Source organism: Lycium ferocissimum, chromosome 11 (genome assembly GCF_029784015.1).
Source record: "Lycium ferocissimum isolate CSIRO_LF1 chromosome 11, AGI_CSIRO_Lferr_CH_V1, whole genome shotgun sequence".
Taxonomy (NCBI): domain Eukaryota; kingdom Viridiplantae; phylum Streptophyta; class Magnoliopsida; order Solanales; family Solanaceae; genus Lycium; species Lycium ferocissimum.
The window spans coordinates 27926646-27951353 of NC_081352.1; the positions used below are offsets into that span (position 1 = coordinate 27926646).

General features: G+C 34.3%; 3 protein-coding genes across 3 annotated transcripts; 2 read left to right on the forward strand and 1 right to left on the reverse strand.

Annotated features, from left to right (window-relative positions):
• Window positions 1-270: 270 nt before the first annotated feature.
• On the forward strand, window positions 271-11148 carry LOC132036391 (tyrosyl-DNA phosphodiesterase 1). The gene is made up of 16 exons (XM_059426727.1): window positions 271-395; window positions 1239-1424; window positions 2370-2636; window positions 2765-2929; window positions 3575-3635; window positions 4037-4113; window positions 4413-4670; window positions 5842-5931; window positions 6615-6749; window positions 6866-7015; window positions 7337-7440; window positions 9828-9881; window positions 9997-10087; window positions 10177-10254; window positions 10345-10483; window positions 10724-11148. The coding sequence occupies exons 1-16, from the start codon at window positions 372-374 to the stop codon at window positions 10819-10821; spliced, it is 1977 nt and encodes a 658-aa protein (XP_059282710.1). The 5' UTR covers window positions 271-371; the 3' UTR covers window positions 10822-11148.
• Window positions 11149-12640: 1492 nt separating this feature from the next.
• LOC132036689 (protein translation factor SUI1 homolog 1) lies at window positions 12641-15858 on the forward strand. The gene is made up of 5 exons (XM_059427064.1): window positions 12641-12790; window positions 13850-13937; window positions 14507-14712; window positions 15306-15359; window positions 15454-15858. Exons 2-5 carry the CDS (start codon window positions 13901-13903, stop codon window positions 15496-15498), a joined length of 342 nt encoding a protein of 113 aa, XP_059283047.1. The 5' UTR covers window positions 12641-12790; window positions 13850-13900; the 3' UTR covers window positions 15499-15858.
• A 4900-nt stretch (window positions 15859-20758) lies between these two features.
• Window positions 20759-23625, reverse strand: LOC132036921 (probable xyloglucan endotransglucosylase/hydrolase protein 8). The gene is made up of 4 exons (XM_059427335.1): window positions 23360-23625; window positions 22994-23094; window positions 22085-22287; window positions 20759-21307 (listed from the first exon to the last, which is right to left on the reverse strand). Exons 1-4 carry the CDS (start codon window positions 23547-23549, stop codon window positions 20905-20907), a joined length of 897 nt encoding a protein of 298 aa, XP_059283318.1. The 5' UTR covers window positions 23550-23625; the 3' UTR covers window positions 20759-20904.
• Window positions 23626-24708: the final 1083 nt, after the last annotated feature.

Below are 24708 nucleotides of genomic sequence, written 5' to 3' on the forward strand. Positions count from 1 at the left end.
AAAGCGGAAGAAATTGCACGGTTTGCCCTTCAAATGGGCTGGTTTAATTTTTGCTCTTCAAAATCAAACTTATGTCTAGCGAAACACAAATTTTTTAAGGCCGCAAGACATAACTTATGAGATATTATGATGCGAAAATATAAATTTATGTCCCGCAAAAAAATTACCCTCTATGGAAATGTAATTAAAAAAGTAACGTAAAATTAATAAGTGCACAACAAATAAGAAGGAAAAAACAGTGCTTGCCCTGTTCTTATATACACACTTTCACTCAAAAACTCAAACCCCATTTTTTAATTACCATTTTTAATAATAAAACAAAAACCCCAAATAATTTTCTTGACATTTCTTTTTTAACACCATACAATTCAATGTCCACCTCTTCTCAGGTTCAGGTAATTTCTTTATTAGTAGCATTTTTTATCAATTAAATCAATTATAATACTGAATAAGTTACTCTAACAAACAAATAATTTGAAGTTGGCTAAAACTTGTGGCATGAGTTTACTTTATTTTTGTTTGTGTTTTTTTATAGTTCTTGCATTGATTTTAATTTGTGTTTGATTATAAAAGGTTGGATTTTTGGTGGCTCTAAGTGATAATCAAGATTCCATTTTCTCTATTAATAGAATTTTTTATAAATTAATCAATTGATTCCCAAATTTATTCCGGCCCATTTCATTATAATGCTGAATAATCTACTCTAATGAAAAAAATTTGAAGTTGGCTGAAAACTAGAGGTTCTTGAAATTGTTGAATTTTAGTTTTTTTTCTAGTTTATATTGATTTTCATTTGTGTTTGATTAAAAATGGTTGGATTTTTGGTGCCATTAATTGATAATTTGGAAGATAATGAGAAAAATTCCATACCCAAGATTCCATTTTTCTATTAATAGCATTTTAGTTTTTTGTGTTTTATTCTAGTTCTTGCATTGATTTTAATTTGTGTTTGATTAAAAAAGGTTGGATTTTTGGTGCCTCTTAAGTGATAATTTGGAAAAGGATGAGAAAAATTTCATATCTGATGTTCCATTTCTCTATTAGTAGCATTTCTGTCAATTAATCAATTCATAATAATACTCAATAATTTACTCTTAACAAACAAATTTGAAGTTGGCTAATACTAGAGATTCTTGAAATTGGTATCATAAATATATCAGTATAGCATGAGTTTAGTTTATTTTTAGTTTTCTTTAATAGTTCTTGCATTGAATTTAATTTGTGTTTGGTTCAAAAAGGTTGGATTTTTGGTGCCTTTAAGTGATAATTTGGAAGAGGATGAGAAAAATTCCGTACCCAAGATTCCGCTTTCCGAAGGTCCTAATTTGATCGGCCGAAATTGCATTCCAGTTACTGATAAACGGCTCAGCCGCAAGCATATTACTATCACTGCCACCTCCACTGGCTTGGCTGATGTCGTCGTGGTACTTTTCTGACCTTTTTTTCCTTTTCTTCACGTCCATATTCATGTATATGTGATTGTTTAAATATATCGATCGATCTATCAATCAACGATGACTCGATCTCAAATTAGTTAGGTCAGCTCTGTCTATTAACTTTATTCTGGTTGAATTCAGTATTGGATGACTCATCCTAGTTAGGAGTGGCGAACGGGCGGGCCGGATCAGATATGGTCGGGTCGTAAACCGGTTAAACAAAAACGGATGAAATATCCGACCCACCCGTATTTAGCATGGCTAAAATGGGTTAACCGATGGATGATATGGGTATTCATATTATCCATTATTTCAGGAAATAGTCAGGTGAGAACACAAGCTAAAAGCCAAAATAAGCTTAGACTCCCTGAAAGCAAAAACTCATGAAAAATAACAAACAGACAAATGGGTATTGATAATACGGATATCCATGTTATCCATCTATATATCCATTTTAGTGGATAATATGGATAATAGCCGTGTTTGATCCATTTTTAGACCGTCAGTTATTCAACCCATATTTAGCAGGTCAGATTGGATGGTTACTTGCTTTTTTTACCATTTTGCTAGTCTTAATGCTAGTTAATATTTTACATACATACATGTATGTGATTATTGTGAATTATCCTTTTGTAAGTTGTGGATACTAGGACTCTTGACAATATGCTTGTTTGAGTCTGTAGTTTCAATGATGAATTTTCTGCTAAGTTTCCTAGGCTTGTATACCGAGTGATTGGATGGGTTTTAGCGGAAGTTCTTGAAAGTTGTGGTGCTTAAATTCATGTATATGTTGCTTGTTAAATGCGTGAGTTCTGTCTACACCTTGTGATATCATTTCAACTTATTTGCAGTGTAAAAGGACGTTAATGTCCTTACTTCTTAATTTCCTGTTGAATTCTTTTCTTTGGAATAAACATGGGGATTGGATTGTAGGAAGGAACAAATCCAGTTGTTATAAGATCAAATGGTGAGAGAAAAAAGCTTTTGTCCAGAGAAAGGTGGAAAATCAGAAATGGTGATGTCATAGAGTTGATACCTGGGCGTTACCTATTTAAGTATGTTAGCACGGATCCCAAAGATGAAACTTCACTAACCAACAAACAAAAAAGGCCTTTCAGTGAAGAAAGTGGTACCGACAAAGGTCAGATGCATGGTAAGAAGAAAGCTCGAGAAGTTTGTCAAGAGGATGCTTTAGAAAAGGTATGGATTTCTTTGTTTCCTCGTTTTGGCGCTGAATATATAGAGTCTTTTAGCACATTATTAGAAAAAAATATGTACGGAGAATGTTTCAATCTTGTATACTTATTAAGTATATATTTGGCATACAGATTATGTTGCACAACAATGGCCAAGAAACAAATAGCTCCGCAGAGGCCATCCGTCAGTTTAGGGTTCCCAAGCATAAGTTACCACTCACATTCAGATTGATGAGAGTGCGTGAGTTACCAGCATGGGCAAATACAGAAGCTGTTTCTATTAATGATGTTATTCAGGTAAAGTACACATTAAGATTGTTCTGTTATAGGTTCTGTTTGCATGAGATGGTTCTTCTAGGTGCATTATTGTTCACGAATTAGTAAAGGGGCAAAAGAAGATGTGACGTCAAGTTTGTCTCTGAATTGCCTGAACTGATGCTTCCTCTAGTGAATTCGTGATTCTAATCCATTTGTTATCTGATTCTTAAAGTCTTGTATATATTTGTTAATACTTTTCTACATTATAAACTTTATAGGAGCTTTATGGCAGCAAAGATTTTAGAGGTTGTTGTCTCCTTATATGGTATCAGACAATTCTCATCATATAAGCTAGGTTTTGGGGTTGAGTTTCCGAGGTCCAGATCATCCCTGTTCTTGGTTCACCCAACTCATGTTTTATTATCCACGCTCCAGATGTCTAGCTCTGGGCGTGCAGGGTTTTGGAATGCCTCACATAGGTTGGGGAAACGGGCTGATATCTCTTTATATGGTTTTGAGCAATTTTCACCTTATGTTCTAGCTTTTGGATTTGAGTTAAAACCAAGGTCCATTTTCCATAAGATAATTGATAAACCCTTCTAGATGTGGCGTTGTGGAACTGTAGTTGTTGGATAATGTCTACGTTTGTGTTGCTGCTTGACATTGGTTCCTATTTTATCACAGGGGAATGTGCTTGTAGCTATCCTCTCAAATTACATGGTGGATATGGATTGGCTACTTTCTGGTGAGTTCTGTCATTTTTGCCTGTTCGTTTGTTTTTCTGTTTCTTATGATGTTAACGTTGTCTATCTCTCCCTTTATTTATGCACTTCGACGTCTTGGGTCGTTCAATGAAGTGGTTCCCTAACTTACCAATTCTCTCCAAGTTTACCATGCTATTGTAGATGCAACTATCCAGTCTTTTTCCTTTCAGACTGTTTTGGTTGTAATTTTCACTTGTTAACATTACCTCAAAGTATATTTGCATGCAGTCTTATAAATGTCTCTCTTGCATGTATCATATCTCCACTGCTTATTTGTGGTTGTCATTCTTTGTTAGATACTCAGTATAAGTTTATTTGCTTTTATGAACTAAGTCAATCTTTTTCTGTCTGAAGACTGGTTTCCTGGTCCTTTCTAATGCAGCATGTCCTAATCTTAAACGGATCCCTAATGTTCTCGTCATTCACGGAGAAGGTGATGGTTCCATGGAGTGCATGAAGGTAAAAAACAGATATGAGAATCTGATGTTGTTGGACCTTCTCTTAGATTAAAAGGGATAATTATAATTTTATACCGCTCAAGAAAATAATAGCCAAAAAATGTATAGGTTTTGTATATTAAGTATAAATATACACATAATATACATATTGTATACGTAAATATACATATAATAATATACATAACCAATGTATATGTTTTGTATATTTTGGCTGCCACCCGTAATTAATTTCGGCCGACGGGCCAAAAATGAAAAAAGCCCTAGATTAAATTTCTACTTCATTGTCTTCTTCCTTTACAGAGAAGCAAGCCTGCGAATTGGATTCTGCACAAACCTTCTTTACCTATTGCATATGGAACACACCATTCGAAAGCCATGCTTCTTGTCTATCCAACAGGAGTTAGAGTTATTGTACATACTGCAAACTTGATCTATGTTGATTGGAATAACAAAAGCCAGGGATTGTGGATGCAAGATTTCCCCTGGAAGGATCAAAACAATTTGAGCAAGGATGGTGGATTTGAAAATGATTTGGTTGATTATCTAAGCGCATTAAAGGTACAGATGAACTCAAACCCAAAACGAAGAATAACTTTCCACTGCATCGAACAACTTTTGATGTTTTAAAAATTTACTACCTTCGTTCACTTTGTTTGTCTTGGTTTGACTTGGCACAAAGTTTAAGAAAATCCAGAAGAGTTTTGAATCTTGGGGTCCTAAACTAAAGATGTGCATAATGTACCAAAATGCCCTGTGATTCTTGTGGTCTTAAATATTCCATGTACGATGTTGGGTGTAAAGATTTACTAAATATAGAAAGTGACATTCTTTTTTAAAGAGACTAAATCGGAAAGTAAGACAAACAAATTGACATGGAGGGAGTATTTAATTTGAATACATCTAAAAATTTCTGCCATTTTCTTCACATTTGATACAGTAGTTGGGTAATATCACCATCATGTTTCTGCACTTGATTTGTAGGCTTCTTTTTTGATTGACAGACTGACATTGGAAAAACATTATTGGCTTTTCATTAGTTGTCAATCTTTATACTCACGAAAATAGAGACATAAAAGAGGAAGGTTAGAATTAAACAGCCGTACGTTCACTGTTGTAGACCTGCTTATATAAAGCACCTGTGGGCAGCAAGCTGACATTGAAGACATATTATTGACTTTTCATTTGTTCGCCTATCTTCGTGCTCACCATATCTATAGGCTTACAAAGAGGAATGTGTGAGAATTAACTCTGTTCAATATTGTCTCATCTGTTCAATATTGTCTCATCTTTTATACAACTTTTGTGTGAATTGCAATAACTGACTCCCCATTAGAGAGACAATTGGAACATAGACCAGGGAAAATCGCTTCAACTATCTGTAGGAAGAGTACACTGTAAAATACACCTCTTTATTTGCAGTGTCCCATGCTTTCAGTTTTTGGATTCTTAACCTTTGCCCAATTTATTTATGAAGTAGTACAATGGTTTGTTTTTTCAATATAGAAATTGGCAATTGTTTCATCCTATATGGACAGCTATGACTATATGTATCTGTAGATGCCGCAGAACATGCTATTTTAGAGGAAAATCTGCCTTGCTATGCGATAAATCAGGACCAAGAACTTCACACTTTCTTGATGTCTGCATTCTGATGACATTTAGCCTTTTCTTTTCTTATGAATTCATCCTTTTTCCTTGGACTTATTTGGTTCTGTTGAATTCTTTGCAGTGGCCAGAATTTACTGCTAATATACCAGCTTTTGGAAGCTGCAAGATCAATTCCTTGTTCTTCAAGAAATTTGATTACAGTAGTGCAACGGTATTTTCTCATCTCTTTTACTGTAACCTTTATATCTGATTTACTTGTATGTCTTACTGGCTACGCCTTATATACCGCTTTTGGGCAACCTTCTCCACAACTAAGAGATCCTTTCAAGGGAGACTAGTTGAAGTACTGAGATAATGAAAAATCATTTCACTTTTTGTCTCCCAAGCTGAAACTCTATCTCCTTTGTGCTCACATTTCACGAGATGATTCAGTATTGAGAAAGTGGTGCCTGAGGTTTTACCGACTCCCAGGACATAATATTCATTTCTTTACTGTCAGCTCTCTTCTTATTTACAGCTCATAGGCAGCCCTCACCACTAAAAAGGGGAAAAAGAAATGATGAAATTAAAAGCAAAATAGAGCTGACAAACTTGCCTTTTCACTGTCACGTTTTAAAACCAGCGTGTCTTTCTTTGGTGAAAATATTTGCCTTCACATGCGTGAGAATAGGAAAGGAAGGCCTGTATAACTGAGTATTATCCCCTCTTTCACTACTTATCATGGAGGCTGATTCTGTGGTTAATATTCTTGTATCCATGTCGGGGTGGAGGTGACAAGAAGTATAAATCGTTGCTAGGAATTTCTAAAAAGCTCTGTGGGTGTAACTGTTTACTGTACCATTTAAGGTGCAATGTGATAACATGACGTTGAAGTTGTCATTTCTCCAATTCCAGGTCAGGCTAATTGCATCTGTGCCTGGATATCATTCAGGTCCTAGTTTGAAGAAGTGGGGACATATGAAGTTACGTACTGTTCTTCAGGAATGTACTTTTAGCAAAGAATTTCAGAAGTCTCCTCTTATTTACCAGGTACCCATATCGTTTCGAGTTCCATTCAGCTCCAAGTATTCTTCCACCAGATGTCTCTATTTACACCTGCATTATCAAATATCATCAACATCCTTGCCGTCATTTGCCTCCTGCAGTTCTCCTCCCTAGGCTCTTTAGATGAGAAATGGATGACGGAGTTTGCCACTTCAATGTCAGCTGGAGTTTCAGACGATAAAAAACCTCTGGGCATTGGGGAGCCAATGATAGTATGGCCCAATGTAGAAGACGTTAGATGTTCTTTGGAGGTAATATTGAACAAATCCTATTAGACTATTAGTGGCATCACTAACCAGAATATAGATGTCAAGCATAAGTTATGCTGTCCCTTTAATTTTTTTGGTTTCTTGATATCTTGACTTACAATCATACCTTATAAACTTGTCTTTGTTATTCAGTTGAAGATTGCAATAGATGTGATTGGTACCTGACAAGTTAAAGTGAAATTTCTAGTGCATGCCATCATTTACTTTGCTATTTGATACTTGCTGATCTTCATAACTGAAATCTAACTCCTCCTTTCATTTACTGATCATGAATTTTAGTGGTATCTTTGCTTCATCTTCTAGGGATATGTAGCTGGAAATGCCGTTCCCAGCCCATTAAAGAACGTGGAGAAAGAATTTCTGAAGAAGTATTGGGCTAGATGGAAAGCTAGCCACACTGGTCGTTGGTATTGCATCTTTATGAACTTTTGAATTTTCAGAATATTAGTTTCAATTTAATATTGTGGAATCCTTTGAAACCCTGTGCATTTCTCTCTTAAATTCCTAAACCTATGGATGCCTCCTTAAACACTTTTACCTCTAGAGTTTTGCAATTAGAGCACTGTGGACTGTTACTGAAGTAATCACTTACGTGTCAGAATCATAGAAAATCAGGCATAGTCATGTTAAGTAATAGTATACTTGAATTATGACACGAGTTCTCTCCTTTTTTCTTTTTAATGACCTGGCCTAAGGTTTTCAGGTTTGCCAAATGTGAAGAAATTGATTGCCCAATACCATATAAGGAGACAATCGACCTATTCCTCCACCAATGTGGGACAGTTAACACCTCCCTCCCATAAAAACACCCCCCCCTTTTCCCCCTGTTAAAGCCCACTAATTGGAGCGTGGAAAACAGAACATGGGGGCCGAACATTGGGACACACAATAACAAAAATGGGTCTGGCTCTGATACCACTTTCTCCAGAAGAAGAAGATACAAAAAATCCTTTCGGAAAGGAAACAACCCTTCTTTCTTTTCTAAACTGGAATAGAAAGTGAAAGAACTTTTAGACAATAAAGAGAATATTTTCTAAATTAGAGACTCAAACTCTTGGCTTTGATACGATGTGAAGAAATGGACCCCACAAGCTAACTCATGAGGTGAGGATTTGCCAAAGCCATATAAGGTTACCCCTACCCTTTGAGGGGTAGGGATAAAGGCGAGGACCTTCATAGCCTTAATTCTTCCCCCATTCTGCAATAGCGATCCATCACTGGCAGAAGCAATTTCATGATGGCATATCTGACCAAGTTCAATCAGGACTATATGTTGCAGTGATAAACTAAACCTGTGACGAAAGATTCACCTTCAGAATGTCCCAGAATAAATAACTGATCACGTAAACCTTATGAACATCTTAATTGGACCTTTCCTGAAAAAATAAGCTTTCCTGCTATAGCCCACCTATGACCCTTGTATCATTTACTAAGTAGCTAAGTTGTACTCTGATTATAGTCATGAGTGTAATAGACAAATTAGTAAATTCACAGTCTTATAGATATAAAAGGGGGAGAGAAGATTGCACAATCACAATGATCTATAGATTCCTTGTTATGTCTACCAGGAGCATGTACAATGCAGCCGCATATTTTTGAACAAACTGGAGATGTTCTCAACCCTAAAAAATTGTCACAACTGTTTTTGGGCCTCAATTAATACAGTTTCACGTCAAAGCAAACTAGTTACAAGAAATCTTGGAATGAAGACTTGGTAGTAGTAATTGATCCTGTTCATGTTCTATGTTTCTGTAGGGTTTCTAGTGGTTAAGAGTCGAAGCTTATGCATGCTGTTGTCTGATAAAAAAGAGTTTATGCATTCAGTTGCCACTTTTATCCTACTTCGGTTTTATGCTATGCGAATACATTGCTAGGCAACTATAGTAAACTCATACAATATAATGTGATAAATTGATGTGGTAAGTGTTCTATGTTTTGAGTTCCATAACAATGTATAAAGGAGGCTCATTGTGAAGCTGATGAATGATTACTGCTTCTTGTGAAAATGCATATGTACTTGCATACTCACTTGCCTAAAATTCCAAAAGCCTGTTTTCATCTATTCCCAATACCAAGTACGTTAAAAGAAATATATCCAATATGTTGTTCTAGTGAAGCTCCAGTGTGACTGCATACAAATTGTTTCAATTCATGAGCCATCGGAACAAATGTTGTCAGAGGCACAAAACATGTTGAACGTTTCACCTCGCTTAGCAGGTGCTTTATTGTTGTTATCATGGCTCTAAAGCATACTTCTCCTTGCCAAAGAGCGTAATCCTAAAGACGCGACACTAAACAATTGATATTTCACTTTATCGTAAAAAAAAAAGAAAAAAAAAGAAAAATCAATTTCTTTGTCCTTTTTGTGTTATACATGCTCATAATTATTAGTCTTGGACTACACATGCATATTTGTATTTTTCTCCATCTGTGTCTTTCTTTATTAAGGCCGTGCTATATTTGCGCTTTGCTCTTAAAGCCCCAATGGACCTTAAGAGTTTTACTGCACTTTTTGCCTTTGATAACACTGAGAACAAAGAAAAAAAAATTATTTATTTCTGACTTGATGAGATTACCGTCTGAATATTGCATGAGCTTTGCTGATATGTACTGGTGAAGTTTAACTGCTGATGGATCTAGTAGCATAATCAGATTTTCCTTTCTTTATTTTTTTGGGTGGTGGTGGCTTGGGGTGGGGTGGAGTTGGGGTTAAGAAAGGATTGCATAATCAGGATTTTAGCTCCTGTTTATTTTGTTGAGAAAGGACACTTACATTTAGTTCTTCAAATTTCAGCCGTGCAATGCCTCATATTAAGACGTTTCTACGTTACAACGGTCAATCGTTAGCGTAAGACTTCTAAGACTCTGCTTTATTTCTTTTAAAGATTTCATTTCCCGCTAGACTTGTATGTTGGATGATTTTTGCTTTTGTTAATATTTGTTTTCTTACTCTGATAAAACAGGTGGTTATTGCTTACTTCATCAAACCTCAGCAAAGCTGCCTGGGGCAGTCTTCAGAAAAATAATTCTCAGTTGATGATTCGGTCTTACGAGGTATTTTTGCTTCTCTCTGTAGATTAGAGGCCTTCTTGACTTGAGCTTCCAGAAATGACAACTGTGATTGTAATTTCTGTTCTTCACAGCTAGGGGTGCTCTTTTTGACATCTTCTGTTAAACGTGGATGCGGATTTTCTTGTACAAATAATGGTTATCCATCAGAGGTACAGCTATCATCTAGGTTTTTCGTGTTAAGTTTATGCTTAATTAGCTTGGTCTGTATCGTCCGGTTTTTTTATTCTTTGGATTTACAGGACGGAACTAGCATGCACGAAGGGAAAAAAATAAAGCTGGTGACTCTAGCTTGGCAAGGAAAGCGAAATGATGATGATTCTGAAGTAGTCAAATTGCCAGTGCCTTATGAGCTTCCCCCAAAACCATATTCCCCTGAAGGTCTTAGCTCTATATTTGTACTGGATTCCTATCACAGTCAGACCTCTCTATAACAACATTTCACTATAGCGGTCATGTTTTATTTGGAACCAATTTTTTATGTTATGTTATATTATATGTTCTGTGTAACAACATTTATTCAGGCAAACGATGTTGTTATAGAGGGCTTTGACTTTGTACTGCTCTCTGAATAACATCAAGCTCACTGTTTTTTTTTTTTTTTTTTTTTGGTTAATGCAGATATTCCTTGGTCATGGGATCGTCGATATACCAAGAAAGATGTTTACGGCCAAGTTTGGCCGAGGCAAGTACAGCTGTACACCAACCAAGGCTCCTGATTTTCTCAGTGATGGGATCAATTTGTTAGGCGAAACGTTAATGAACAATTGACAGTAGATTAGAGCCTTGCATCTGTATATATTCTTAGGCATGAAAATTTGGAATGTTGGCAATATTTATGATCTGGATTTCAATATACAATTGATGAACTTTTCATCAGTTGGCACTAGGTTAGAGTCCTTCCTTCTGTATATATTCTTTACGCTTGATCTCTAGACTGTAGACACCATTTATCAGCTGGTTTTCCATATTCAGTTGATGTCTAGGAATTTTCCCACCTTGTCTTGTACTTTTAGTTCTAGCTATTACCCACATGGTTTACTAGTCCTTGAATTCCCTTAGCAATGTATCAATCTTCTCCAGTGCCATCTTTTTTTTAATAGTTATGTTATTCGGGTTAAGCTTGCTCGCACTTCGACCAATTTCACAGGGTACATGCCTTTCACCAGCACAAATATCGGGTAACTCTGTCCGCCAAGGCTTGTACAGATTGGAAGAAATTACCTTGTGATTGTGCATCCGCTATATTTGAACTTGAGACCTCATGATTCACCTATATCTTTAATCAACTCAACAAGCCATCAATTGGTGATTTGGTAAAAATGGTAACTAAATTGCTATCACATTCATATTCACTAACATTGTAAGTTCTTTACTTTGCACTATCAACTTTTAACGGTATGGAGACAACCTGGGAGCAATAGCGACTATTTAAGCGAACTACTATTTAACATCATCTCTGGGACTTGAACATTTCAATATCCTTATTGTTATTTTATTGAAAATTAGAAGAATGTTGCCTTTCAATTCAGCGTTAAGTTCTTGCATTGAGGTTAGGTTAATCTGGATTTGCGCTGGGAAGTTCCGATACCCAGGGCTCGAACCGGAGACCTTTAATTAAGGATGAAGGAGTACTTATCACTCAATCACAAGCCGATCTAAAATACTAGGAGTATGTATGCCTTCAAGGTTATCAATTCGGCAAGACTTCATGAACAATTTACTAAAATAAGGAGGATAAGAATAATACAAGTCTTGTTAGTCCGGTAAAACCTGTGAACAATTAAAGAGCATATACTAGTTTTGCCTATTTGACAGAAATTTTAATGATTTGTACAGAAGTTATGCCCAATTGCATAAGTTATGAACAAAATAAGTTTTTTCAATCTAGTAAAACTTGTGAACAATTTGAACCAAATTTATGCCCTGACCGACATAAATTTGAATGCATGTTTTGTCAATCCAGTAATAATTGTGAATAATGTAACAAGATATATAGACTGATTACATTACTATAAGTCTGGCAAAACTTGTGAACAATTGAATAACAACATACAAGTTTTGCCGATCTGGCAGAACTTGTGAACAATTTGTACCAAAGTTATGTTCAATCACATAATTTGTGAACAAGACAAGTTCAGGCAATCCGGCAGAATTTGTGAGCAATTTGTAATAAAGTTATATTCTGTCCGACAAAACTTGTGAACACGACAAATTTTGCCAATTCAGCAAGACTTGTGTACCAAAATTATGCTCAGAGCTTATTTTTGCACAAACTTATAAATGGGGACAAAATTTAAATAGAGGCACGAAATGATCCTATATGTACAAATCATCAAATACCATATGATTTTTTTTTTAAAAAAAAAAAGGAAAAAAGAGCAGAGAGAATATGAGCATTGAGGTTGGCCACCATGCTCGGGTCCTAATATCCGTTAATAACTGAAAGATAATTTTGTCACCTGAGATTCCAGAAAAAAGAACAACAGTCCAAGTGTCTGATCAATCTAAAATATTTCAACATTGTCAGTTTTTTCTATCTCTATCTCTATATAAACAAACCTTCTCTCTCTGCTCCCATTTCATCTTTTGTACATTTCATTCTATATACAAATTTTTTTTTTGTCAAGATTTCCAATTTCATCTCTCCACCACCCACCCCTATCCCTGTTTCTTCTTCTTGGTCAGGTAAATTCTCCTCCATTTCCAACTTATTGTAAACAAGAATGTATTTTTTTTTTATTCTTTTTTCTTTGGTCTTTAATGTAATCCTGCAGAGTCTGTTATGATATCAACATGCACCATTATTTCTTCTATGATTGTTCTGTTTGGATGGTTTGCTGCGTATATCGTATTGTATTGTTTTGATGAACATAACGTTTCGAAAGATTGTGTCGTTTCATAATGCCATGCACCAACAATTTGAAGGATAAACGCACATTATTACAAAAGAACAAGTAGATGTATTATCTTGTGTAACAATGAAGGGGGATAATCAATCAATCAATCAAAATACGGTTCAATCACAAACTAGTTGGGGTCGGACGAATTGGGAGAAGGAAAAGACTATCAAATGATCGATTCACCATTAAAGAACGTTAACCCAAGAAAGACGAATATTGTGGTGTTCTAATAGAATTAACAGATCAAACAAGAACTTGATGAGTAAATTCCGCTGACAAAAGGAAAAGAGAACTTTTTGAATTCTGATACCTAGTGCCCCCTGATAACAGTGGTGATAGGGCTATTGTGGTATCTCAGAAACTGGGATTTGACGGTATCTAATATAAGAACAAATTTTTTCAAGTTAATCAGGTTTTTGTTTCAGTGGCAAGGATGTTGAGCACGATATCGGCAAACAGTTGGATTTGCCTTTCTGTCAGGTTCTTGCTTAGAAAATAAATTGCTTGGTCCATAGCATTTAGGTTACAAAAATAGATGCTTTCGCAATTCTTGTATTCTGCCTTGAAAGCAATGTGTATGCTTATTCATTATTTTAAGTTAGAAGCTTCATTTGAATAGTATAAATTTGTCGCTTAAGGAAAGCGTGCAACGCTACTACTCTTAGGTTGAATGTGCTTAATCAGAATCCCCGCGACCAATAGAATTTATCAATAAATGACGGACCAAACTTACAATCATCTCTCTCATCGAATAACCAAACCTTTTCTGTCTTTTTTCATGTTAACATTACTCTGTTAGTATATCTATGAGCTTGCAAGTGAATTACTTCTTTTTTTATTTCAGCTGGAATTTTGCATTCAAGGTTGTTCTCTGTACTTCTTACAAGCTAGGTTCATGTCTGAGCTCGATATCCAAATCCCTACCACCTTTGGTACGTCATATCTATTTTACGTTATTGTTTATGGCCTTACAGTGGTTTTCCATCAGTTCCAGCTACTTTAATTTTGCTCTTTTTTTTTTATAACCATAGTGTACAAGCCAGCTTGCGCGCACCTCGACTAATTTCATGAACTAATTTTACTTCTTACTAAAAATTTCTCTTCTAAGCTCCCTAGAAAGCAATGTTGTTGGTGCTAATCCATTATTAAAAGACACCGAATCTTTAGCTTTGTCTATACAATCCTCCCTTTCCCATCTAAGAAATTTCTTTGAATTTCAATGCAGCCACTGAAAACCGTGTATTTCTCTTTTTTCCACTAATACGGCCAAACCTTTCTATAACGACGTCGTTTGTCCCAAAAAAATTTTGGTAACTTATAACGGAATGGTGTTATATAGAATATATAATGTTACATAACATGAAATTCAGTTCAAAAGAAAACTTGGCCGTTATAGTGAAATATTGTTATTGATAATAACTGTTTGTAGAGAGGTCTGACTGTGTTCTTGACAACAAATGATTGGAGTAACACTGTTTTGTGCCTTGTATTGTGTGGACAGATCCGTTCGCTGATGCCAATGCTCAGAACTCAGGCGCAGGTGCGAAAGAGTATGTGCATATTCGAGTTCAGCAGCGAAATGGCAGGAAAAGTCTGACTACCGTCCAAGGCCTGAAGAAAGAATTCAGCTACAATAAAATTCTGAAGGACCTCAAGAAGGAGTTTTGCTGCAATGGTACCGTTGTGCAAGATCCAGAACTCGGCCAGGTGAATCATTGATGCTATTCTTTCTTTCTTCTCTTCCTTTCTGAGCCATAGAGGAACAAAGGAGTTAAGTAAGCCGACTCTCGCTCTTTGGATCAACATATATGACCAAATAAAAATGAGTTCTTCACTCTTTTTCACGTGCATCCGAGAGAAAACGTTACAATAGTAAGCCTCTCCCCTGCTGGAGAGCCTCCAGGACAAGGAGTCAGTGATAAATCCAGAGGCGGATCCAAGATTTGAACTTTATGTATTCGAGTTCGGGATTCTGCCACAACTCACTTGATCTATTGGGGTCAAAATCAAGTATTTGTATTTATTTTGTGAATTTTTTTAACACATATGCAAGGTTTGAACCAGTGGCGAAGCCACATTGAAGAAAGAGGGTTCATATGATACCCCTTGCTCAATTTTTTTTAACTTATTATACCTGTATATTACAAGCCAAAAATAATAACTAAAATGCATGATAAATACAAGGGTTGAATCCCCTTGACCTGAAGCACAAGCTTGATATAGTCTATTTTTATAGAAGACGAATCCCGTTAATGAAATCTCTGCTTGTTTTTCTTCTACTGATTTTTTCTATCACACAGGTTATCCAACTTCAAGGCGATCAGCGGAAGAACGTGTCAACCTTTCTCGTACAGGTTTAATTCATCCTCTGCCTGTTCCTCGACATCCGATATACATAATCTTAGAACGGTTTCAATAAACACGATTTCTCTGATTTTGTGATTTTAGGCTGCCATTGTGAAGAAGGAAAACATCAAGATTCATGGTTTCTAGACACAAGCAAAGGAAGGGGATTGATGCACATTTGTGATTGCAATTTCCAGTTTGTTTAATTTTATTACATCCAAGCGCTACGACCGACGGTTTCTGAGTTTAACAACACCTTCTGTGGCATTCATTTTCCATATAGCAGAAGCTGATATTAGTAGCTTGTTGATGTACAAAATCAGTATATCAAAAGTTATCTGGTGGTTGTATGGTATGCTGCTAATTTTTCTGAATCCCCAATGGAGGTGGAAAATCTGCCCAAATGTTTACCAGATTATATTCTATTTTGGATGAACATCATATGTGTCATTCTGTATATAATTTACTATCCATATTCATTAGCTTATTTCATGAGCTTTTTGTTTGTATTTAATGTAGCTAATTTGAAAATGTCTTGTTTAAATTTACTTTGGCACGTGTGTGATCCACTTTTACCATTTTAGAGCAAAAAGGGTATATAGGGATTTGCAGGACCGAATTTCGTATAGCTCCTCGAAATTGACCTATATACATAATATGATTTTCTCATCATACCGTTGGGACATTTCGTATATGACTAATCAATTTGAAAATCAGCAATATTCACGGGTCAAAAATGCTTTTCAAAAAGTATTTAAGGAGAGTAGCATTTCGTATATGACTAATCAATTTGAAAATCAATTTGCCAATATTAGAATGACAATTTGTGCTTAATCAAGTTTCAGAAAGTACTTATAAGAAAAGTTACTTTTTTCAACTAACTATGATAGTACTTTTTTATTTTTGACCCTTTTCCCAAGTTCTCTCCAAGTGTAGGATAGAAAAATGATAATAGAAAAATAATAGGACCACATAGATATTAGTTAAACTCTTCCTTCAAAGGAGCACTTCGGGATCCAACTTCGCTAGGCTAATTGTTTCTTCTTTCTTATAAAGGTTAAACATGTATTGGTATTTGTCACTCTCCATATGAAATAATCAGTCCAAACAAAAATTATCAGTCACTTTTATTTTATTTCAAAAATCAAGCTAACCAATGTTTAACACTAAAAATGACACGTTGTTATATGCGTCACAATAACATTTAGAGAGTCTAATGCTAAATTGGGAAAAAAAAAAAAAAAAAAAAGATAGTACAGCAGGAGTGCATGGTAGGCACCAGCGGCGGAAATAGAATTTTAATAAAAAAATTCAATATATTATATACACATAAAAGAAATTGATCTTGTATATACAATATAATTTCCGGCGAAGAAGGGTCGGATTAACCCCTCCCGACCCTCTAGCTTTGTCCGTAGTAGATGCACACCACAAATTTAAATCCTGCTACTCATAAAGTCTATTTTAAGTGGTGAATAAGTTTTTACTTTCCAAATAAAGGAATCCAACAACCCCTGGTGCAATTTTACTTACTATTTTAAGAGAAAAGCTCTACATCACCTACCATTCAACAGTCAAGGCCTTCCTCTCCTGAATATCTGTGTTGTTTACTTGTCACTACTATAATATTTTAAGTCATCCAACAACACTGTGGAAGGTGGTGGTAACTTGAAGTGCAGAAATGAATTAGAAAAATAATAAGGGTCCTTTGGTTGGTGAAGAACAAGTTATATATGAGGTTTAAATATTAATGAAATCATTTAGTGGATGTTCTTTTGTTGTTAGATGTTTGGTTTATAGATGAAATATCCGAGTTTAATATAAAACGTTTGTTTCGTTGTACACTACAGAAGTTGGATAAACTTTTGTTTTCATTTTTAACCTTAAGATTTTTTAAAGGACTTTCGGAAAGAGCTTTGGATAAGGACATATTTGTCATTTTGATGTTTTATCCTGGTAGAGATGGAGTCCGGATTTGAAACCTATGAGCTCGGAATTCTAATCCATTTAAGTTACTGAATTTTAAATTAATAATTTGTACATTTTTCAATGAATTTCTTAAAACAAATACACAATTTGGACCTAGCTATTAGGTTTGGCTGAATGCGTAACCCAAACGCGAAATAAAATAATCCAGCATTCTTCCCATATTGTTATCCCTTATTCCACGTATCAAAGGACCACTAATTTTTTTTCTTAAAAAAGGACTCTACCTAATCTGATGGCCCCGACTTATTATTTAAAGGTGATCTAACGTACAGTAATTAATAGTACTCTCATTCTCCACTAATCTTCTTTCCAAAATATGGCAGATTCAGAACAAATTTCTTCCTCTGATTATATTCCTGCTGATTCTCAAGGTATCCACTATCACCTCTACTACATGCTTTGATTTTTATTTATTTTTTTAATGTTTATTGTTATGTATTTTTATTTCAAACAAGTTGAGGTCGGTTATATGCATGTTCATATTATGGTTGCGGATATTTGTTATCAGGAAAAGCATTGGAAGAAGCTGAAACTGAATTCTCTGAAGATGAAGAAGCATTGATAATCAGGATGTTCAATTTGCTCGGCGAGAGGTTTTTTCAACTTTTTTTTTTTTTTTCCATTTGACACGCTTTTTTAGAGTCCGTTTGGATTAGCTTATTAAAAGAAACTGATAATTATTGAATATTGAAAAATAATTTTAGTGTTGAAACTGATTTTAGAAATAAGTAATTATGTGTTTGGATTGAAGTGCTAAAATTGATAATAAGCTGTTGATATATTTGGTAAAAACGTGTTGCTAAGTAATTTTTAGTTAAATGACTAACATGTCCATAACATTATTTTCAAAAATTATAAATTAAAAGTATTTGTATAAGGAGAATAAGAAATGATTAAGATGGAATGGAGAGGAGTTCTGATTTTGGGTTTTTGAAGAATGTTTTGAGTATTAGAAGAGATATTAGTGATAAAATAGTAACATATTCGTTCAAACCAAAAATGCTTATAAGATGAAAAGCTCTTCAATTTTAAATTTTCTATTTTACCCTTAATGATATACTTCTATAGCTATAGAAAGGTTAATATGTGACAAAATTTTACTCCTTTCCTTTCCATTTATGTGCGGTGTTTTACTGAACACAGAGTTTCAAAAAGAATGAGAGACTTTTGAAATTCATGGTCTAAAATAAAATATAGTCATTTGTGTTGTTATAAATCATCTCATTAAGAATAAAATGAGAAGAAAATCAATACTTCTTTTTCGTTTAGCCACTATGATAAGCAGAGGCGGATCCAGGATTTAAACTCTGTGGGTTCAACCTCTTCAGATTTTTATATTGAACGCATTATATTTTAAATTACAGGTTCATGTCTGCTATTTATTACAATTTTGGTAAATTTTTACACATAAATTTATGCTCCACGTCGAAAGTTATGAATTCAATTGAACTCGTACAGACAATGGTACATCTTCCCCTGGTGACAAGTTAAACACCGTCATATAAAATGAAACGGCTTGAGTAGTTTTTTAGTTGTGACTGATGAGTGTCATTTTTAATTTTTTTCTAATCAGGTGGTCTCTTATTGCTGGAAGAATTCCAGGAAGAACTGCAGAAGAGATTGTGAAGTATTGGAACACTAGATGAAAACTTTTATGCCTCTGGCAGAATATGATTGAGTTCTTTAAAGCAACACAATTTCAGTATTCTGAAATGTTCATTTTTCTTTCTTCCATGATCAGTCATTGCCAAATTCAAATAAACTTCAGTTTTCCTTTCTTAAGGGTCTCACTTTATTTATTTAAGTCGTAGACATTCAGTATTCAAAATTCAATAGTTAACTAATTTGGTTTAGCGTTCGATAAAATTACTAAAGGAGTAAATCAAATTCTTCATTTTTAAAAGTCAAAGTTGAGATATTTGATTAACGGTATGAAGACATCGAAGCGATTCTATTTCCTTATGCTTACTCCTGGAAGAAAAAAAAAAAAAAGAGAGTGTGACACCACCGACTCTGATCCATTTTATGTGGCACTATTTTTTTATTAGTCTGGTAAGAAAAGAATGAGCAACACATATTTTAAGTTTAATAGCATATTTTTATAGCCATAAAAATCTCCTTACACAATTTTTAAAATCTTTCTTCTCTCCTTTCTTAAACTGTTAATCAGCTAAATGCCGTCATGTAAATTGAAACATAGTAAACAGAAAACAGACATTTGAGTCTCCAACGATTGTGCAGGACAGGTATAACATTCTTTTTGTGAGTGTCGGTGTGGAATATATAGAGCAGTGCAATGTGTGCAGATTACCTTTGACATTTGCTCTCATTACCTCTAACATTATATCATTAATTAATATTTTTTAGGGAAAACTTTTGAAAGAAAATCAAGACAACATTGAGAGTTCTCAAATTTCAACTAATAAAGGTACTCGAGCTGTTGCTTGGCCATAGATTTTGGAAAAAATTGAAAATATTTCTTGTGCATGAAATTTGATCAGTTTTTTGAAAAAAGTTCAAGTTCCAAACACTTACGGGTGAAATTTTTCTTCCACTCAAAAAACTTTAATTTTTTTTTTTTCCAAGTAAAATGCATATCCAAACACAACTTTAAGTTTTATAAACTATTTTTAAAAACAACTTCAAAAACTCATTTTTTTCATGTTTCACAAAATCTATGACCAAACGCTAGCTCAATTGTCTCATTAGTTATGGGGTTAAGATATGAAGGGAAAGATTAATGAAAAGAAAGGAAGAAATGATAAGTTATGAATCAAAGGAGAAGATAATGCTTCTCTATTATGTCAATTGTTTATTTTGTCGGTAACAACATTGCTTTTGAGTATTTAATAATCTAATTATTAGATAATGAATATTATATTTGTATTGTAAACCCTACATAGGCTTTTCCAAGATTAAACATTCATAACATTAATTTAATTCTTGATATTAATAGTGTCGGTACTGATTTATGCGCATCTTAAAAAATTTATGAAATTGCATTTTTAGCCCACCGGCATAAGTAGTCAATATCAAGGTGATCATGCTTACCAAGGCCCGATGCTTTGGCCAAAAAATTGGTGCATGAGTTGTATATTTGCTTTCAATCTATTAAGTAACCATTTCTTAAATATTGGAGGATTACTAGTCGAATTTATCTTTTAAAGTATAATAAATATGAATAATTTTGTAAAATAAATACTTAGTTAATATTTTCTTAAAGGGGAAAAGTGAAAAATACATGTTGTACAAACAGACAGAAACAGAGGGCTCGTATGTTAGTGTCTCGTCCTACGAATGAATAGCCTCTGAAGGCCGCCCACAGGATACGTTATACAGTTGTAGTTTATGTTAGCTTCAATACCGCGGTCACCCCAACCCCCATAAAAGTTAGGCAAAGAAAAAACAAAAACAAAAATAGAAAATTGAAGGGTTCAATAATATAACAATAAATTCAATAATACAATAGCGATGACAAAAATAATACATCTATACAACTCAACATCAAAAAATCAAAATACTCCTTCCTCTCATAAATATTTTTTTTACCCATCTTCAAATTTACTATTCCCATGGACTTAACCAACACTCCTCAGGCTTCTCAGGGAATCTTTCGGTATCTTGACAATAATCATAAATCACAAGGTTTCTTTGCACCCAAGCATAATCCATTTTTTGGTCACCTGATAAATGCCAAGCATCATATTGATCCCACCAATTTTTAGTTGTAGTTGAAACACAAGAAGGAAATGGATCTTTCCATTGACAACCATCAACACTAAAATCTTTGTAACTTGAAACAAATGGTTGATTTTTCCATTCTGTTTTCTCCAAACCACCCCTTGTAGCCCAATCATCAGCATTCCATATACTTGAAAATAAGTACATTGGCTTGTCAATTGGGAAGAAATTGTTCGTATAATTCGCGTTTTTGAACACTCTTATCGGTATCTTATCAACGAAAAACCTGTACAAATACAAAGATTTTGGTATTAATTATGATCGTTGACTTGAACAATTGGAATATTATATTTTTGTCTGATCCTTCCTATCTCATAGCCCTAATCAAGCAGAAGCAAATTAACATGTTGTTAACTTGAAACCTAGCTCAGCCAAGCTAATCATCAACATGTTCTACATATTGAGTGCGTAAAAAAATGTAGACCATATTTTACCATCTTTATCCATGCACGAGTAATCCAGACAGTTACATATAATTGTTTTAAGGAATTCCATGTAAAACCATTAGGCATCCGAAATTCATTGACTCAATTAATCCGAATGCGTGCCGTGTATGACCCAATAAAAAGAAACATACTTCCTACCAAAGATATGTAAAAATATCTACGGGATAGCCACTTTTCAAATAAGTTTTTGAAAAATAGCCAGTGTTTAAAAATTCGTTGAAAAGTAGCCATTTTTAATACATAACACCACGGAAGTGTCATGGTCTCATGAATTCCGAACTTAAGCAAGTGAAAAACTAAGGATCTCGTCCTGATTTTGAAATCCATGATGGTATCGACCATTATTATAATAACTTTTGAACTTTGTGGCTGTTTTTCAATTACAAATTTGGAAAATCACTATTGTTGAAAAAATTTCCGGAGATCTCCATTCTCAAGGTTCAAGATGGAAACCTCTTATTATGGGACAACAGGTCTCATTCATCCTACCAAACTCCTCGACGATAATTTTGAGTAATTTAATAATAGTACAAATAGAAAGTAAATGAAGGACTTACACAATTTGGTGAGGGTTCCAAAGAATGGAATAGCTGTGGAAATCCTCAGTGGGGTCAAACCATAAAACATGTCTCATCTCCCTATTACCAGTCCCATTCTTGTACACATTTGTCTGAATAGTATAGGGTTCCCCTGTTCTATTTCCCAAAAACTCAAAATCTAATTCATCTCTTGTTGGCCCTGCTCCATCTTCTGTGCACATCTACATTCATTGAAAAATTTCCATTAAACTAGATTACCTCATAACTATAGAATTAGTAGTCTAGAAAATAAGGTAGATTACCTGCTACGACATGTTAAAATATACTGATAACTTATTTGCATTTTTAGTGTATATAAGTTATATTAAAGTTAATAACACTTTTGGTCTCTTAGTTATTGGTAAATCGTGATTTAAGTTTTTATGAAATATGAGTAAGTACATTTAACCTTCAATTACTTGAAATATGTACTTTTGATCTTTTTTCTTGTGAATAATCACAAATTTTCTAAAATATTGACCGTTTCATCATTTAATTACTTCCTATAATAGTCTAACTATAACATATTTCTTGCATAAAGGGACCACATACACATGTTTTAATTTAATTGAAAGTTAAATGTAATGAGTCTCATTCCACAAGGACTAAAATTAGAAGTTGCCCCATAAATGAGGGATCAAAAGTGCAATTATCCTTTCATATTAATTTGCATTGCCAGAGTTAACAATTCATGTAAAGAAAAATCAAAGTTGCATATAATCGTCCATAAAAGGTGAGATTAGTAATCTGAAAAATAACCAAATTATTTGCTACGATATCTTAAATTACACTGATCGTGTGATTTTTTTTTTTTTTTTACATTATCAATATATATAAGGTATATCCATATTAAATTGCATTGCCATAGTGAAAATTCTTGCAACTTACATAGTAAGCAGTCACAACACCAGCAGAGTCACCACCCACCAATTTCAACTTCATGCTGAACCACCCAAATCTGTATTTCTCCTTGGTCATAAATCCACATCCTAAATATAAAAAGAAAAAAAGAATCATCAATCAATGTTAGCAATAACATAACATAAAAATTCAAATGTCAAAAAAAAATAAAAAAAAATGAACATGATATTCAAAAACATCCAATTCTTGAGTTTTAATCACCTCACAAAGAAAACTCATTGTTCAATGTTATCGAAAGGTGATCAGTTGAACACTTTTCGTTGGAATATAAAGATTAAAGGTCAAGAAAATGAAAATTGTATTGAAAAAGTTTGAATTCTTGAATTGAATCACCTGCTTTCTTGTCCAATGATAAATACCAGATCTGTCCATCTTCAGAAGTCTTGAAATGTGTTTCAGGACAGCTTTTGCTAAAATTGTCATCAAATGAACCTTGTACTTCAGCTTGTGCTGATGAAAAAAGTACAACAAGTATTGCACTAAGTGCAAGAAGATGAGCTATTGAAGAAGCCATTTTCTCCATTCTATTTTTTGAATGGAGCACTTCACAAGAGGAGCTTGAGAAGTGAAGCTTCTTTTAAGTTGAATTTTATGGAGAAGACTACAAATAAATAAATAAATAAAATAAAGGAAGTACAGCACACTAATAATCACTTTTAGTCATATCGAGGGCAAAAAAGGAAATGTGAATCATTCCCATGTTTGTTGCTTTTGGTTTGTTTCTAGTGTTTATACTTCTCTAACCTTAGTATATAAAGGATAAAATTCTCTCCTTTGATAGGCCCCTTTCAAAGCAATAATAAAGTAAAGGGAAATAGAGACATCAAAGTTTGTTCCAAAAATACTGCTCACCTAGTTTGAGAATAACAGTTTTTTCCTAGTAAAGAAAATAGAAAAGAGAATATCAATTCTTTTGATACGTTGTATAGTTTTACTTAACTTTTGTCTGTTAATTACATAGACGAATTCAAGATTCAGCGTTTAAACCCGTCGGACCTATCTTAGATCCGCCTCGACAGTTGAACGAACTTTTCCTGTTATGCGTAGAATTTTTTATTTTTACACTTGATATCTCTAACCATATTAACAGCCAAATCATGTTACACATCAACAAAGATGGTGGTGTGATGAATAGGATGCAAATATCCGGACCGCACAAATGTTGAAGCACCTCAAAGACACACCCTACCTACCACAATCAAAGAGACGACATTCTATGAGCATATCAAAGTCGAGGCTTTGGCAAATCATCTCCCCCCCCCCCCCCCCCCCCCACCCCCCCTCTCGGTTCACGATCTACCTGTAACTATATTTTTTGAGTTTGAACCCTATAATTGAAACATCCTGATAGAAACGCTTCCTCCTTAAATGGCTCGTACACAGCGTGAATTCATAATAGCCAAAACTCCAGACGGATACCGAACAAGAAAGTAAACAAAAATCATGTTACGCATAGTTTTTACCAATTACAAAAGTTAATTACTACTAGAAGAAGCAAATACAAGTTTAGATTTTCAGAAGGGTAATTTAGGGATTGACACCAAAATCACAGATTGGCCTAAGGACCGACAAGTTGGAGAAAGCAATTGCCAGAAAGACGAGGGAGATAGAAATGTCCAGAATGCCCATAGACTCACTGACTTTGTTTTCAGAAAAAAAGTAAGTGGGGGTAAAAATGGGCT

Bases quoted from the DNA above. Each gene is read 5' to 3' on its own strand.
- LOC132036391 (XM_059426727.1), top strand. From the start codon at position 372: ATGTCCACCTCTTCTCAGGTTCAG. The intron at 6,750-6,865 runs GTACCCATATCG...TGCCTCCTGCAG, and splicing joins AGTCTCCTCTTATTTACCAG to TTCTCCTCCCTAGGCTCTTT. The intron at 10,088-10,176 runs GTATTTTTGCTT...TGTTCTTCACAG, and splicing joins TGATGATTCGGTCTTACGAG to CTAGGGGTGCTCTTTTTGAC.
- LOC132036689 (XM_059427064.1), top strand. From the start codon at position 13,901: ATGTCTGAGCTCGATATCCAAATCCCTACCACCTTTG. The intron at 14,713-15,305 runs GTGAATCATTGA...TCTATCACACAG, and splicing joins AAGATCCAGAACTCGGCCAG to GTTATCCAACTTCAAGGCGA. The intron at 15,360-15,453 runs GTTTAATTCATC...TTGTGATTTTAG, and splicing joins TGTCAACCTTTCTCGTACAG to GCTGCCATTGTGAAGAAGGA.
- LOC132036921 (XM_059427335.1), bottom strand. From the start codon at position 23,549: ATGGAGAAAATGGCTTCTTCAATAGCTCATCTTCTTGCACTTAGTGCA. The intron at 22,288-22,993 runs GTAAGTTGCAAG...CAATGAATGTAG, and splicing joins GTGTTGTGACTGCTTACTAT to ATGTGCACAGAAGATGGAGC. The intron at 21,308-22,084 runs GTAAGTCCTTCA...GTATTTGTACAG, and splicing joins TGGAACCCTCACCAAATTGT to GTTTTTCGTTGATAAGATAC.